The sequence below is a fragment of the Lucilia sericata genome, unplaced genomic scaffold (genome assembly GCF_015586225.1).
Source record: "Lucilia sericata isolate MDLA Ls3-8-SP2 unplaced genomic scaffold, ASM1558622v1 Contig003615F_arrow, whole genome shotgun sequence".
In the NCBI taxonomy this organism is placed as follows: Eukaryota; Metazoa; Arthropoda; class Insecta; order Diptera; family Calliphoridae; genus Lucilia; species Lucilia sericata.
In genome coordinates this window covers 10,001-27,074 of record NW_023996951.1, presented here as the reverse complement: position 1 = coordinate 27,074, position 17,074 = coordinate 10,001, and the positions used below count along the sequence as shown (strand labels likewise).

General features: G+C 29.8%; 4 protein-coding genes and 1 pseudogene across 4 annotated transcripts in view; 4 read left to right on the top strand and 1 right to left on the bottom strand.

Moving 5' to 3' along the window:
• Positions 1 to 4,474: 4,474 nt before the first annotated feature.
• On the bottom strand, positions 4,475 to 6,053 carry LOC119614902 (annotated as a pseudogene).
• A 669-nt stretch (positions 6,054 to 6,722) lies between these two features.
• Positions 6,723 to 7,495, top strand: LOC119614901 (lipid droplet localized protein-like). Its single transcript, XM_037970995.1, has 4 exons — positions 6,723 to 6,870; positions 6,929 to 7,054; positions 7,107 to 7,341; positions 7,401 to 7,495. The coding sequence occupies exons 1-4, from the start codon at positions 6,748 to 6,750 to the stop codon at positions 7,493 to 7,495; spliced, it is 579 nt and encodes a 192-aa protein (XP_037826923.1). The 5' UTR covers positions 6,723 to 6,747.
• LOC119614899 (saccharopine dehydrogenase-like oxidoreductase) lies at positions 7,471 to 9,862 on the top strand. Its single transcript, XM_037970993.1, has 4 exons — positions 7,471 to 7,594; positions 7,634 to 7,796; positions 8,726 to 9,085; positions 9,730 to 9,862. The coding sequence occupies exons 3-4, from the start codon at positions 8,796 to 8,798 to the stop codon at positions 9,824 to 9,826; spliced, it is 387 nt and encodes a 128-aa protein (XP_037826921.1). The 5' UTR covers positions 7,471 to 7,594; positions 7,634 to 7,796; positions 8,726 to 8,795; the 3' UTR covers positions 9,827 to 9,862.
• A 149-nt stretch (positions 9,863 to 10,011) lies between these two features.
• On the top strand, positions 10,012 to 11,185 carry LOC119614900. The gene is made up of 4 exons (XM_037970994.1): positions 10,012 to 10,050; positions 10,141 to 10,305; positions 10,807 to 10,986; positions 11,060 to 11,185. The coding sequence occupies exons 1-4, from the start codon at positions 10,012 to 10,014 to the stop codon at positions 11,183 to 11,185; spliced, it is 510 nt and encodes a 169-aa protein (XP_037826922.1).
• A 2,931-nt stretch (positions 11,186 to 14,116) lies between these two features.
• Positions 14,117 to 17,074, top strand: part of LOC119614897 (iron-sulfur cluster assembly scaffold protein IscU) — a 3,051-nt gene continuing 93 nt past the window's right edge. Inside the window, exons 1-2 of the mRNA XM_037970992.1 lie at positions 14,117 to 14,361; positions 16,380 to 17,074. The exon at positions 16,380 to 17,074 is cut by the window's right edge and continues 93 nt beyond it. Coding sequence (XP_037826920.1) covers positions 14,278 to 14,361; positions 16,380 to 16,754 — 459 coding nt within the window. The 5' untranslated portion in view covers positions 14,117 to 14,277 and the 3' untranslated portion in view covers positions 16,755 to 17,074. The remainder of the gene's footprint in view (positions 14,362 to 16,379) is intronic.

The following is a 17,074-nucleotide window of genomic DNA, read 5'->3' as shown; positions in this document are numbered from 1 at the left end:
TGTTATTCCGTGACAAATAGACTAGACTGTCTATGGTCTAGTCTACAGTCTAGTCTATAGTCTAGTCTATAGTCTAGTCTATAGTCTAGTCTATAGTCTAGTCAAGTTATCTATAGACTGCCACAGTATTATTCCGTGACAAATAGACTAGACTGTCTATAGTCTAGTCTATAGTCTAGTCTATAGTCTAGTCTAAAGTCTAGTCTATAGTCTAGTCTATAGTCTAGTCTATAGTCTAGTCTATAGTCTAGTCTATAGTCTAGTCTATAGTCTAGTCTATAGTCTAGTCTATAGTCTAGTCTATAGTCTAGTCTATAGTCTAGTCTATAGTCTAGTCTATAGTCTAGTCTATAGTCTAGTCTATAGTCTAGTCTATAGTCTAGTCTATAGTCTAGTCTATAGTCTAGTCTATAGTCTAGTCTATAGTCTAGTCTATAGTCTAGTCTATAGTCTAGTCTATAGTCTAGTCTATAGTCTAGTCTATAGTCTAGTCTATAGTCTAGTCTATAGTCTAGTCTATAGTCTAGTCTATAGTCTAGTCTATAGTCTAGTCTATAGTCTAGTCTATAGTCTAATCTATAGTCTAGTCTATAGTCTAGTCTATAGTCTAGTCTATAGTCTAGTCTATAGTCTAGTCTATAGTCTAGTCTATAGTCTAGTCTATAGTCTAGTCTATAGTCTAGTCTATAGTCTAGTCAATAGTCTAGTCTATAGTCTAGTCTATAGTCTAGTCTATAGTCTAGTCTATAGTCTAGTCTATAGTCTAGTCTATAGTGTAGTCTATAGTCTAGTCTATAGTCTAGTCTATAGTCTAGTCTATAGTCTAGTCTATAGTCTAGTCTATAGTCTAGTCTATAGTCTAGTCTATAGTCTAGTCTATAGTCTAGTCTATAGTCTAGTCTATAGTCTAGTCTATAGTCTAGTCTATAGTCTAGTCTATAGTCTAGTCTATAGTCTAGTCTATAGTCTAGTCTATAGTCTAGTCTATAGTCTAGTCTATAGTCTAGTCTATAGTCTAGTCTATAGTCTAGTCTATAGTCTAGTCTATAGTCTAGTCTATAGTCTAGTCTATAGTCTAGTCTATAGTCTAGTCTATAGTCTAGTCTAGTCTATAGTCTAGTCTATAGTCTAGTCTATAGTCTAGTCTATAGTCTAGTCTATAGTCTAGTCTATAGTCTAGTCTATAGTCTAGTCTATAGTCTAGTCTATAGTCTAGTCTATAGTCTAGTCTAGTCTATAGTCTAGTCTATAGTCTAGTCTATAGTCTAGTCTATAGTCTAGTCTATAGTCTAGTCTATAGTCTAGTCTATAGTCTAGTCTATAGTCTAGTCTATAGTCTAGTCTATAGTCTAGTCTATAGTCTAGTCCAGCGGTTCCCACCGATTTTTACTTCGCGGACCCCTTGAAGAACTTATTTAATTTCGCGGACCCCCATACATATTTTGATATTCTATTGTTCTAAATAATTGTCCATCCGAAAATTGACCTAGTCCATTAATCCCTAGGTCTAATAAATGTAGAGATGTCATATCTATAAAATATTCCCGTACATTGAGAATATATAATATTTCAGAAAGGTTTTCAATTGCATGTTTTGAAGATAGAATGACTTCTTTGTTGATATGTTTCATGATGTTTCATTTTATGATCGTGAGATCTTTCATGTTCATTTTTCTTCAAGGTAGCGAAAAGGTTTCTTTATCAAATATTGTCACATGTGCTTAAGGAGTCACGTTTAAAAAATTTGTTGCGATTGATAAGTGAGCTAAGTTTTCGGGAAAATAATATAAGAAAGTTGGACTTCTTCTATGTTGTTGCGGAATGCGTTATCCGCATAATATATGATTTGAACTCTTTGTTAAAGTACTGTGAATTTGGAACTTAAATTTGAATTTTAAAATACCAACGAATTATTTTACTTCATGGTTTTTGGCTACATATTTACGCGAAACGCTATGGATTTTCTGATGTTAATTTAATAATATGTATTGGTCGACAAAATCAAGTTAAAATCTGTGTATCACTTCGGATTGGAATATTTATAAAGAGATGCATAAAGAGTCACCTCTGTTTTGAAATATATAATTTTAGTCCCTTCAAACGAGAACACTTTTGCTTACAATTTGATAAACTTAAATCTGTAATGAGCTTGTCTTTGAATTGAACTTCATACTCCGGAATACCAGTATCCCTAATTTAATTGTAAGGCAGAGTATTATTTGTCTGAAATAAAAACCATTATTTCAGTAGATATACAGGAAATAAAAATTACAAATCACGCAATACTTTACTTTATAAAAGTTATACAATAAATTTGTAGGGCCTAGCTTCTTCCTGATAAACAACCGAAAAAATAAAATTCAAAAAGTCACCAAAAAATTTGGGATTATTGCACAAAAATTGGAGATATTTGTACATACATATAAAAGAATATTGTCTATTCATGTTTTTTTCGTTCGTCTTCGCGGACCCCCTAGGATTTTACTACGGACCACTAGGGGTCCGCGGACCCCCATTTGGGAACCGTTGGTCTAGTCTATAGTCTAGTCTATAGTCTAGTTTCTACGGAATACCTGTCACAGTTTTATTCAGTGACAAATTTAGTTTAAAGAAAACTGAAGAAATTCTGACGAATTACGTTTCATTTCTACAACTTATTTCTTTAAGTGCACATAATTATTCACAAAAAGAAAACTCCAACATGTCCTAGTTCCCTTTTTGTTTTACACTCTATAAAAATTAAACTAAAATTAAGTAAAAAACATGTAAACTCTGTCACATTTATTTACACCAACTTTAAAATTTTACAAAAAAAATCCCTAAAAAGAAGCACCTTGCTCCTTAAAAAAGAAAAACAAATAAATAAAAATAGAATTAAAAAAACACAGATAAATTGCATCCTTAAAATCATTACAAAATTGTCCTGTTTTTACATTGAACTTGAACTTCACCCAAAATGAAAATTAAGAAAAAAATAACTCGAAACAAAAACATGTTCAGCAAATTCCAACACTCTTTTTCTTTAAAACAGCTGCCCCCGAACTATAGGAATCTTTATGCTACACACACCATTTACATTTGTTTCTTGTTAAAAATTAGTGTTTAGTGTAACATTTATTAATATAAAGGTCCTTATGTTTGGGGGGTTACTAACGATTTATGCAACAGTAACATGTGCTTCCCCATTCCAACACTTGAATATGATTCAGAGTAGGCAAACACACACACAAACGTGTCAATGCATTTTGCCTCAATGAGTTCATTATAATCAATGCACTTACTGACTGCATTTACTATTTGTATCTACATGAGAGAAGGGTCCATACAATATGAGTTACCAGAAATATTTTGTTAATGTGGGCTACTGTTCGAATGTGTGTCAGTATGTTGCCTGGAGTGTGGTAATTGGGTGTCGATTATGAATCTTTTATTAAAGGCTTGTATGTTGGAATGCTGTTTTAACCCATTAATCTTTAAAAAAGGGATGTTACTTCTCACACTATTAATCTGGTGGCATAAATCATTGTTGTTTGCGTGCAGGTTGGAGGTATGGGAAACTCTCACATAAGGATTAAATCATAAAAAATTTATACATACTAGAAAAAACTTATCTTTTCCTTAGTATAACAAATTATATTTTTTTGATCACGGTAGCGTTAAACCATATGTATTTCCAAATCATTAATTTTCAGCTATTATTTCGGCAAAAATGCACCTATCTATCTATCTATCTATCTATCTATCTATCTATCTATCTATCTATCTATCTATCTATCTATCTATCTATCTATCTATCTATCTATCCATCTATCTATCTATCTATCTATCTATCTATCTATCTATCTATCTATCTATATCTATCTATCTATCTATCTATCTATCTATCTATCTATCTATCTATCTATCTATCTATCTATCTATCTATCTATCTATCTATCTATCTATCTATCTATCTATTCTATCTATCTATTCTATCTATCTATCTATCTATCTATCTATCTATCTATCTATCTATCTATCTATCTATCTATCTATCTATCTATCTATCTATCTATCTATCTATCTATCTATCTTATCTATCTATCTATCTATCTATATCTATCTATCTATCTATCTATATCTATCTATCTATCTATCTATCTATCTATCTATCTATCTATCTATCTATCTATCTATCTATCTAGCTATCTATAAATAAAAATTGTATAAAATTTTGTCACAGTTTTAAAGTCTTGTTTTCTGTAGAACAACAAACATCTCATTAAAACTTTAGGTTGTATAAAATAAGTTAATTTTTACGTCTTTATACGTTCTATTAAGAAAAACAATATTGTTTTAATTGCTTTATAATAGACATTTTATTTAATAGCGAAATAATTTAAACTTAAATCTTAAATAAACTACTACAGTCCACAGAATATCATCTATATTTAAAAAAGAACAGACTTTAATATTTTAACAATTAATTTTGTAAAAAAAAAAAATATTCATAAAACTACAGCTACCTTATGAGTATACGAGAGTAAGGAGAGAAGAAAACTTACAGCTCATCATGAATTTTGTATTCATCCCCATATAATTTATCCAAAAGCTGAGCAAGCAACTGAGCTACTTCCAAGTGGTACTCATCTTTAGAATGTATTAATCTCTCTTAAGAGCTATAAAAATCTGCATTATACGAGAATCTTGACTCCATATGACATTACATAAATGGTCTTTGACATTTAGAGAATTAACAACATATTCTAACAAATCGGGTGCCTCAAGGAACCTAATACCACTTTCACTCAGTAAATTTAACAAAACTTCACAAAAGTTTTGATCGATTAGCCAAACTGATAATTTGATCTCAGCATATTGGGCCGCTGCTAAAGGATCATCGGTATAATTCAGAAAGTGCCAATTGACGCTCATTGAGTAGATCGCCAATTATAACCACAGCTTTCACTTTGATTTTAAGCTCACAGTCTCGATTAAGTACGGACATTAAGGCTTGTGTGCCCGATGTAGAGAGTATTCTTTGCTGAGCCAAAGGAAATTTAAGCAGCAAAGCGCTAAAGGCATATAGGGCCGCTGAAAGTTCTTCCGTATTTGTAGAAGTCATTATTATTTGGGCTAGATGTGAACCCACATTACGCTCATAAACCTTAATTTGCACACGAGGATTATTCTGTGACATGGCACCTAAAACCCGCATGCTCTCTACCTTAAGCGCTGAGGTTGGTGCTATTCACCAATATCGGTAGTAAAACATGATCCAAACCACCTTTGTCCACAACACCAAAGCATTATCAAATTGTGACATTAAATAATTAAAACTTTCCAATATTTGCATTTGAGTCTTGACACGTGCCTTGACCTCCTTGCTATCTGTTGCTGTAGAGGTGGTAGAAGTTTGAAATTCCTCTATTAGTTGTGTTATAACCTCAGCATCTGTTTTAAAGGATTTACGCATGCCTTCAAAAGCTTTTCTTTAACTCCTCATAAGATCTATATTCACGTATAATATTTTCCACCTTTTCCTTGGGTGTATAATCAATACCTATCCTTTGTAAAGCTTCATCTAAATGTTTCACTTTTTTGTTTTTTTGTGCTCTTCTTATCATCCTCCTCGCCAGAACTTTCTGCTACCACTGAAAGAGCAGCATTTTTAATCCATTTGCTGGTGCTGTTGCTTCCGGTCATCCGCTGAGTCATCATTTTCTTCTAGAATTTTCGCTTCTTTTTTGCCAGTTTCCAAATTTATTCTAATATGCAAGCCGGGCCGGTACACCTTGACCTGTTAGAGAAACATAAACTCAAATGTCTCTCTCAATTGCTTTTGCATTTCATCAACTTACCCTCCGGTATTTCTTGCCATTCTTTTGTAGCCACAAATGTTTTGTTTTCTTTACTTTCCTTTGCCCATCCCTGAGGCAAAAGGCAACAAATTATCAGTAGTATCACTAGATATTTCATGTTTATATTAAGTTTATGACGTCTTTCTTTGATAGTTTTGTGAAATTAACTTAATGTTTTATTATTAAAATATGCGTATATTTAAGTAGTTTTTTCTATGTTATCTTACGTGTCTATTTTTTTCGCAAATATGTAGATATTTGTTGTATTTTTTATGATTTCTGTTGTTGTTTTTATTTGTTTGCTATCAGCTGTTCGTTAGCTGTCACAACGAAAACAGGGGAAAAAACAACAATTTGTATTTGTAACACAACAACCGGTAAAAACTACTGTATAAAGAAAAATAAATGGTGAAGTGTTGCCACGCTGCACATTACCTATAGAATTTAACAATAATATTTATTTACCACAATATTTAAAGATAATTTTGCAATAAAATTCTTCCCATATAAAGTTTTTATTAAAATTTGATTTTGGTAAAATTATTCAATAGGAATTTAATAATCCGTAGAAAATTTAAGAAAATTAAAATAAAAAAACTTAAGTTATCGAAAAATTTCTTATGGGAAATTTAAAATTATCGATTATTAAACAAGAAACTTTTTTTTTGTAGTAAACAATATTTCAAAATTGTAGTATTTAACACTTTGATAGAACATTGGTTAGTGCTAAACAATTGTGATAGAACATTTTTGATACTAAAACATCTTAACAGAATCGTATTTGTAATTTTTGTTATTATATTTTTAAAAAACATGTTTAGAAGTTAAATTTTCTTACTAGAAATTTTCTCAGGAAATTGTATTTCCAATACATATTTTCAAGACTGTTTTAAATTTAATATTTTAAATGAATTCCAAAAAATTCGATGTAATAATATATGGGGCCAGCGGTTTTGTAGGAAAATGTGCTGTCTTACAGGCATTGGAGGTATTGAAAGACTATAACTGGGCCATAGCAGGAAGATCAGAGGTACTATAAGAAATACGTTTCAAAAATAACAAGATAATATTTCAAAGAAACATTTCAGCATAAATTACAAATGGTATTAAAAGAAATTTCAGATAAAACTGGCAAGAATCTAACAAATATACCAATATTACTAGCAAATGCCCATGATTTGGAGAAACTGGAACTATTAGCAGCCAAATGTAATGTAAGTGATCATTACAAACAAAATATAATTATTTAATTAAGAATTATTATAGGTTCTAGTAAATTGTTGTGGACCTTATCAATTATTAGCGGAAAATATTTTAACCAGTTGCATCATGCAACGTACCCATTATGTGGATATGTGCAATGATCCTTATTTTAATGAATTAATGGAACTTAAGTATCATGAAAAAGCTTTAGAACATGAGGTCTTTGTCATTTCAGCCTGTGGTTTCCATAGTTTTCCCTTAGAATTGGCTTTAAATTATGTGAGGCAACATTTTAAGGGTAAGATTTTCAGTGCAAATTTATATATAGGAAATTTATTTTTTAATCTTATTTCTAAGGTACTGTAAATAGTGTGGATGCTTTGTGCGTTATAATTTTGGTTATTATTTTTATTTTCCTCTCCATCCGATATGGACCGCTACAGCTTGGCTAAGTTTGTTATGGTCCTGTGTCAAATTTCCAGAATTATCATTGTTAAGAGATGAATTATGGCAGAAATGATGCCTAATTTATGGCCTAGACTTCACATAGAGTATGATGATATAAATTTTAAACTATTTCTTTGAATTAGTTTTTTTTCTTTAGAGAACTTTCTCAACGCTCAAGCTATCATGAAGCGGGTGTTATGGTAAACTTTCCTTTATAGATCAGCAATCTATAGAAAGGTCGCAATATTTATGGTTTGCACGAAATAAAAAGAGACCTATACAGTTTTGTAAATATATAGAATTTCCGTAAGTAAACATTGTCTATCTATCTATCTATCTATCTATCTACTATCTATCTATCTATCTATCTATCTATCTATCTATCTATCTATCTATCTATCTATCTATCTATCTATCTATCTATATATCTATCTATCTATCTATCTATCTATCTATCTATCTATCTATCTATCTATCTATCTATCTATCTATCTATCTATCTATCTATCTATCTATCTATCTATCTATCTATCTATCTATCTATCTATCTATCTATCTATCTATCTATCTATCTATCTATCTATCTATCTATCTATCTATCTATCTATCTATCTATCTATCTATCTATCTATCTATCTATCTATCTATCTATCTATCTATCTATCTATCTATCTATCTATCTATCTATCTATCTATCTATCTATCTATCTATCTATCTATCTATCTATCTATCTATCTATCTATCTATCTATCTATCTATCTATCTATCTATCTATCTATCTATCTATCTATATATCTATCTATATATCTATCTATCTATCTATCTATCTATCTATCTATCTATCTATCTATCTATCTATCTATCTATCTATCTATCTATCTATCTATCTATCTATCTATCTATCTATCTATCTATCTATCTATCTATCTATCTATCTATCTATCTATCTATCTATCTATCTATCTATCTATATATATATATATCTATCTATCTATCTATCTATCTATCTATCTATCTATCTATCTATCTATCTATCTATCTATCTATCTATCTATCTATCTATCTATCTATCTATCTATCTATCTATCTATCTATCTATCTATCTATCTATCTATCTATCTATCTATCTATCTATCTATCTATCTATCTATCTATCTATCTATCTATCTATCTATCTATCTATCTATCTATCTATCTATCTATCTATCTATCTATCCATTTTATCTTATTTCAGTTCCTACTTCTGGGCGCTTCTCTTCATTATTTGGTGCCTTATTACATCCCTTCTGGCACAATTCAATAAAATGCGTAAAATAATGCAAAATTATCCCAAAATATTTTCAATTGGCTTGTTTTCCGCCAAAGGACCAAACTATTATCTTTTAGAAATGTCTTCGTATAAAATAAAATTACAATCCAAAGGTTGGTCCAGTGCGGCACTGTGTCCAAAATTGCATATAAATGATTATTCTATAGTTGATCGCCAACTAAATATTGAAATAAGTGGTGAGAATCCTTTTTATGGTTGCGGTTGCGTTTGTCTGTTATTGAGCGCTACAACTATACTTGAGGAAAGGAATAAAATGCCGGAAAGGTAAGTTGTTAAATCTTTAAACAAATCGAGAAAAAATTGTATTACTTCCGCAACTCATTTGAGAAAGCTTGTATTGACCTAGTAATCGTTGAAGTTTGACATGGAGACCAGTGGATTTGTGTGTGTAGCTGTAATCGGAACTAGCTTTATAAAGTGGATATTCGCTACTACTACTGTTTTATATTGTTAACCGGAACTAGTTCAAAATTGTTAATTGATTTCATAAGAATCGAGAATTGTATTAGTTCCCTTTCGTTTGAAATTGTTAATTGGAACTAGTTCTAGGGAAGAATTATATAGTCGACATTCAATCTATAGAACCTTTCTAGAACTAGTTATCTAATCCAATATTTTTGTTTGAAACTATCAACCGGAACTAATTATCGGGAAACTTTATAGGTTCATGTTCTTTATTTGAAATTATCAGCGGAACTAGTTCTAGAGAAGTTTGAAAGAATTAATACAGATTCATAGAACCTGTTCTAGAACTAGTTCTTTTTTAACGATTTTTGTTTGATATTGTTATGATTGCAAATTATGACAAAACTTGCTTCAAGTTCAAGATTATGAAGTAATTATATTTGCAACTCATCTAGAACTAGTTTACAATAATTACAATATTTTTGTTTTCATTTTTCTTTTAGGGGAGGAGTATTACCACCTGGTTATGCCTTTTACAATACCAATATTATACATAAGTTTCAAAATTATCCAAATTATTTGCGCATCAAAGTTTTATAAAAGTTAAAAAAAGAAAGCACGAGCATTGAAACCCCTATATTTAATACAGAGTTCATGTATACATAATTTTTTTTAATTACAATTTGTTAAATTAATTAAATATTAATTACAATTAATATTAATAAATATTTGATATTTTATATTTAAATCTATTATTGAAAACATTTCTCCAACAGTTGTATAAAATGTCCCAAACAATTAAGTTTTTCTTGCTTTTGTGTTTTGTAAATTTTCATAAAATTACGGTAAATTTAAATTAATTTTTTAAATTAAAAGAAAGTAGTAAATTTGTTTTAATTTTACAAAATAAATAGGATTCATCTGCAGTATTAAAATGGTCGAATTTTAAGTGTGAAGATTTAATAAATGCCAAAGATTTTTGTCATGTCGAGGATTGTCGTTTGAAGGCGGTGAGGAGAAATTATGCGGAAATGTTTTTTAAATTGGCCCTCTATAAAGTACCCATAACGAATGTGATGGTGAGTATTCATACCAATCAAAATTGATGTTATTTCGGTCTTCTTTAGAAAATGTAAAACGAAAGCATTTGGAAATTGGAAAAAAAACATTTTTACAAATCCATTAATTTATACCTAAACAATATTAATAATTTTTAAATGCTCATAATACGTTTATAATTGTTTCTCCTAAAAACACTGTCAACAACAATTAGATTTTTAATAATTCTTAAAATTAATAGAAATTTTCTGCTCTATTGCACATTTCGTTATTTTTAACAAAATTCAATAAAAATGCATTTTATTTGACGATATTTATCGACATAAAAATCTTGTTTAAAAGTAATAATTAGTTGATAATATGTTGTACATTTTGTATACGATTTAAAACATTTTTAAATTTTATGGTTATAAATATTTTCAGCACAAAATTTTTAGTAAAACTTAAAATACAAAAAAATGTACAAAATTACAAAAAAATGTACAAAATTGTTTTAAGAAAATTCTAATTTATCTTTCCAGATACGCTTACAATTATTCCAAAAAAGCAATAGCGGTGGCTTTCAACCGTTTCTGTACGATATAAATTTTAATTTTTGCAAATTAATGAAAAATTCTAATTACCCCATGTCCTTTGAGAAATATGTATTCGATCAAGTGCGTCCCTTTAGTAATATGAATACAACATGTCCTCTAAATATGGTAAATAATTGATGATTTAATTATAATTTTGTTATAATTAAAGAAAAATTAATTTTTTTCTTATTTTTTCAAGTCTCACATTATAGTAAATAAATTTGGTATAACATCGGAAATGGTAACGCTACCCTTGCCAACGGGTGTCTATCGTTTGCAATTCACTTTGAGTGCTTATAAATTGCCCAGGGTTTTAATACAATAAATATTTCGAAAGAAGAATAATTCATTTGAATATTAGTATCATATATAAATAAAATCGATGAAGCTAAATATTTTTGTAAAAATCTATCTATTTATTTATCTATCTATCTATCTATCTATCTATCTATCTATCTATCTATCTATCTATCTATCTATCTATCTATCTATCTATCTATCTATCTATCTATCTATCTATCTATCTATCTATCTATCTATCTATCTATCTATCTATCTATCTATCTATCTATCTATCTATCTATCTATCTATCTATCTATCTATCTATCTATCTATCTATCTATCTATCTATCTATCTATCTATCTATCTATCTATCTATCTATCTATCTATCTATCTATCTATCTATCTATCTATCTATCTATCTATCTATCTATCTATCTATCTATCTATCTATCTATCTATCTATCTATCTATCTATCTATCTATCTATCTATCTATCTATCTATCTATCTATCTATCTATCTATCTATCTATCTATCTATCTATCTATCTATCTATCTATCTATCTATCTATCTATCTATCTATCTATCTATCTATCTATCTATCTATCTATCTATCTATCTATCTATCTATCTATCTATCTATCTATCTATCTATCTATCTATCTATCTATCTATCTATCTATCTATCTATCTATCTACTATCTATCTATCTATCTATCTATCTATCTATCTATCTATCTATCTATCTATCTATCTATCTATCTATCTATCTATCTATCTATCTATCTATCTATCTATCTATCTATCTATCTATCTATCTATCTATCTATCTATCTATCTATCTATCTATCTATCTATCTATCTATCTATCTATCTATCTATCTATCTATCTATCTATCTATCTATCTATCTATCTATCTATCTATCTATCTATCTATCTATCTATCTATCTATCTATCTATCTATCTATCTATCTATCTATCTATCTATCTATCTATCTATCTATCTATCTATCTATCTATCTATCTATCTATCTATCTATCTATCTATCTATCTATCTATCTATCTATCTATCTATCTATCTATCTATCTATCTATCTATCTATCTATCTATCTATCTATCTATCTATCTATCTATCTATCTATCTATCTGTCTATCTATCTATCTATCTATCTATCTATCTATCTATCTATCTATCTATCTATCTATCTATCTATCTATCTATCTATCCGTTTTATTTGATATTACAAATGAAAACATTTAGAGTAAACTTACAGGAGCTAAATCGGGCCAACAACTTTAAAACCTGTGTCAGATTTTATCATTCCCAAATCCGAAAGTAAACCAGAATGATCAGGTTTTGTAAAATAAGTCCAAAAAATAATGTTGGGTTGAAGTTGTATCAATTTTATTACAAAAAAACACATTTGTATGTGTGGGATGTTGGCTGGGCGATAACATCCAAGTCCAGATTTTTATTATAATACTGCATAAAAAGACAAACAAAATTCTTCAAAATGTTTCTTGTGCGGCAAGACATCTGCTGTTGTGGCAAAAGAAGACAATCATCTATAGACTCAGGAATAAATATAACGGAGTGACTAAAAAAACGTTTACCTACACAGACTGCCGTCATAAATCTGGACCTGTTTGGTAAATAGGGTCTTAAGTGGTAGTTGTTCAAATAATAATGACAATTTTGTACCACGAGAGGCAAATCCACAACACTGCCATGAACCACTTTAAAAACACTCTTAGCTGATATCGGAAATTCTTGTTGATCAGTTTTTAACAGGACTGTGTCAAAGTTTTCGTTTTTTTATCGACCGGGCTTTAACATACATTTCTACTTACATGTAACTGTACTTAACATTTCAATGTATTTTTCCAGTTTTGTTTCACAGACAAATACTGGACGGAACAGATCTTGAAATATGTAGCTAGCCTGTTTAATGTGTCAGAAACTTATACATAGGTAATTTAAGCAATTTCAAGTAATTCTTACAATGGCGACAGCTTCATATTGTAGAATTCAGCAATTCTAATGGAGTTTTTAAGATATTGCTAAATTTCACTTTATTTTATTTACTTTATAAAATAACTACCTGCAGTGCTCCAAACTACTTGTGGAATAGCAATAATTTCGAGTTAAAAAAGGATTCCCTACGTTTCGAATGTAAAACAAAGATGGCCGAAAACTTAACAACTTTGTACTTACCTCCATGACATCCTGCTACATGCTGATATATTTGCCATTGTAACATTAATTTGAGATTTGGCTGACACTTCCGATTAGATTTCCAAATGTAGGTATCATTCAGTATTTTCTTTTTAAATACGTGGGTAATTGGAAGAAAAAGGAATCTTTATTTCCAAGCTTAAGTTTTTGGTCAATGTAAATTGTATTTTTATAATTTCTTTGTTTTTATGTTTACAATTTCTTTGTTGAATCACGATTTTAAATTTCTTAGCTTAAACACTATTCACAGCACTATTTTAAAAATTTTTCTGTTTAATTTTCACTATTTTAAGCATTTTCTACTTTTTGTAACACAATCACTTTTTTACTGTTAACTTTAGCGCGAAAAAAAACCCAATTAAAAAAAAAACTTTGACAGCTTTATTTAAATTTTTTTATCTGGCAACTCTACACACAATTACTCAACTGTTATTCACAACCCTCCTCATACAATGAATGCATTTTAGCGGCTTGTTGTTGTTTTTATTTCTTTGGGTTTCTATAAAACAATCAACAAAAAGTGGAATTATAGATTTCTAGTACCAACCACGGATCCTGATACACCTACTTTCCAATAAACTAAAGTTTAGCAACAAAAATTTAAGTTTTTGAATCTTGATTTAGTTTGTTTATACAGTACTTTTTATCCCAGACACTTTTTTAACTATACTACTTTTTTATACAACTCTACAAGTCAGCTGTTTGATACTGCGAATTTAACAAAACGCAATTAGAAAATTCTGACAGTTCGCACAGAATAAAAATAAAAGTAGAAAAAATACCTTGTGTGCGCGTAACAAATTTCTCTAAACGAAGAAGAAAATTTTGTAATTTCACAACAATTTTTATTAAATAATAACCACTTGGAAAAGATAAACAAAACCTTTGGAAAATGTCCTTAACCAGAGCCTCACGTTTATTACAAAATCAATTGAAACGCGTACAGAGTGTGCCAGCCGCTTTCTATCATGAAAATGTAAGTAGAAAATTCTAATTATTTCCTTAAACGAGAAACCCCTCGTTATGTTTGATGATGGAGCCTTAAAACACAGCGCAATTAACTATATATTATAGTTTTGAGCTTATATTTTCAAGGTCTTTGCCGAAATGTTTGTCTGTCTGTTTGGTATCATTACGAGTATAAGCGAGTTGCTCCAACAAATTCAATAGTGTGGACACACATGTTTTTGTGTAAGAAAAGTGAAGGTTTTATAGCCGGTAGTGTTTGAAAGAGTGGTGGCTAAGGGTTTATTTTTGTTTTTAAGGAAATTTTCTATTTGGCAAATTGACAAAATGTTTGTTTAGTTGGTATTTGTTAAAATAAAAATTTCCATTGCTGATTGTTGAATAATTTCGCAATATTTTGTTAATTTGCTTATAAATTGTTTTGTTCTATTTACTTCTATTATGTTAAAGACTTTTTGTCTGCAGAGAATAATGAACTTTTGTGGCAATTCGTTTTAATGCGAGATTAAAATGTAAACACAATTTTGTTATATTATCATAGAAGAGAAATTGCTATTTTTAATGCAATTTATTTTAATTGATTAAGAAATAAATTATCTATTATAGAATATGTACTATATGGATTTCTAGACAGATTGGCAGGATTTCGTTACTTTACTTTTTGAACACTTTTTAGAGATTCTAAAGAAAACAAAATTCATACCGAACTAATTAAAGAATTAATTAATTGTTTAAACTGCATAATCAAAAGTAATACATATAAAAAATATTCTCAAATAAGAAAAAAAAATATTAAAAATATTTTCCGAATAAAAAAAGGAACGAAATATACATTATGCAGTTTTATAGTTTGTGAAAAATATTCAAAAGTTTGAGACGATAAACATTGTATACAAGCACATACATATGTACGTAATTCAATTGGTAAGTAATTCCAGCAAAAGTGGCTTTAAAATTAGTAATAGTTGTTTGACACTGAAGGTAACCTGCCGCGAAAAAACAAGTGTAATTTTGGCACAACTGAGGTCGATATGGGGCAACATACTTAATAACTACTTGCCCCCTATAAACCGTGACGTTCCTAACGAATAACCAGCATGTATTAATGGCCCTCATTAACGCGACCGCAACTAGGTGGACTCATGTGAGCCACTCATGCTTGATTGAGTGGCTGCCCTTCTTACCTAAACTTAAACCTAATGTCCCTCATGCTACTCCCTACATAATTAACTGCCCAGCAAATCCTCATCTTCATGTTGTTCAATGAACTAGACTATTAGCTAGTCTATGGATTAGTCTATTGCATTGTCTATTATCTAGATATATGGACTATACCATATAATACTCTATGGGCTAATATCTTGGCTAGTCTGTAGATTTGTCGATGGTCTAGTCTAGTCTTGTCTGTAAATTAGTCGATGGTCTAGTCTATTGACTAGTGGATGGACTTTTCTATAGACCAGTAGATGAATTAGACTATTGACTAGTCGATAGACTATTCGATGTAATACTCTATGGGCTAGTCTATTGGCTAATCTCTGAGTTAGTCTGTAGATTAGTCGATGGTCTAGTATTGTCTGTAAATTAGTCGATAGTCTAGTCTATTGACTAGTGGATGGACTTTTCTATAGACTATTGTTTAATCAGTGGAATAGTAGATGAATTAGACTATTGCCTAGTCGATGGACTAGTCTATTGACTACTTAATGGATTAGTCTGTTGACATGTCTATTGACTGGTCTATTGGTCCACAGATAACTCTATTTGATAATCAAATGTACTAAAAATGTACAATAGTCCTTCTTGATACTAACCACCTCCACAAAATTATTCAACATTACGCCACTGCTCTATTCAATAAATTTTTTGCTTAGTTATTTTTGCACTCAATCTCCTTATCAGCTGGCGTGCTCGAGACCACGATAACAATATTATTCTTGTCTACAACTACTTAATAATAAAAAAATAAATATTATTTAAATAATTTATTAATGATGGTGATTTGTTTGTGTTCCTCTTTTTTTACAGGTGGTTGAACACTACGAAAATCCTCGTAATGTTGGCTCTTTAGATAAAAAAGATGCCAGCGTTGGTACCGGTTTAGTGGGTGCCCCCGCCTGTGGCGATGTCATGAAACTACAAATTAAAGTCGATGAAAATGGCAAAATTATTGATGCTAAATTCAAAACTTTTGGTTGTGGTTCAGCTATAGCCAGTAGTTCATTGGCTACCGAATGGGTTAAGGGTAAAACTATCGATGAGGCGGGTAAATTGAAGAATACCGATATTGCTAAGGAATTGCGTTTGCCTCCCGTCAAATTGCATTGCTCTATGTTGGCTGAGGATGCCATTAAAGCAGCATTGGCTGATTACAAAGTTAAGCAGCAAAAGAAGGACAACTAAGGAGATTTCCTTATGTTATTTAAAAAAATAGTTGTCAGTTGTTGCTAAACAAAAAGAAAATTTGTAGTTTTTTAGTCAAATAATATATATGATAGTTTATCCCTAACACTTAATCATTTTATTTTATTTTATTTCATCTGTTGTTTTGTTCTCTAAAGCAGCTTTCTTGGAAAGTTTTCAAATGATACTATTTAAGTTGAATATACATTAAGAAATTCTAAGTAAAGCTTAAGTCTGATATTTAGAAAGTAAAGGAAGTTATAGTAAAGAACCTAGATGTCATATGTATATGCAAGTCCTTGAGTGATTTTTTTAAAAAT

Excerpts from the sequence above, each read along its gene's own strand:
- LOC119614901 (XM_037970995.1), top strand. The coding sequence starts at position 6,748 with ATGAATTCCAAAAAATTCGATGTAATAATATATGGGGCCAGCGGTTTT. Across the intron at positions 7,055-7,106 it reads TATTAGCAGCCAAATGTAAT|GTTCTAGTAAATTGTTGTGG; the intron begins GTAAGTGATCAT and ends GAATTATTATAG. Across the intron at positions 7,342-7,400 it reads TGTGAGGCAACATTTTAAGG|GTACTGTAAATAGTGTGGAT; the intron begins GTAAGATTTTCA and ends CTTATTTCTAAG.
- LOC119614900 (XM_037970994.1), top strand. The coding sequence starts at position 10,012 with ATGTCCCAAACAATTAAGTTTTTCTTGCTTTTGTGTTTT. Across the intron at positions 10,051-10,140 it reads TTTTCTTGCTTTTGTGTTTT|GATTCATCTGCAGTATTAAA; the intron begins GTAAATTTTCAT and ends CAAAATAAATAG. Across the intron at positions 10,306-10,806 it reads TACCCATAACGAATGTGATG|ATACGCTTACAATTATTCCA; the intron begins GTGAGTATTCAT and ends TTATCTTTCCAG.
- LOC119614899 (XM_037970993.1), top strand. The coding sequence starts at position 8,796 with ATGCGTAAAATAATGCAAAATTATCCCAAAATATTTTCAATTGGCTTG. Across the intron at positions 9,086-9,729 it reads AGGAATAAAATGCCGGAAAG|GGGAGGAGTATTACCACCTG; the intron begins GTAAGTTGTTAA and ends TTTTTCTTTTAG.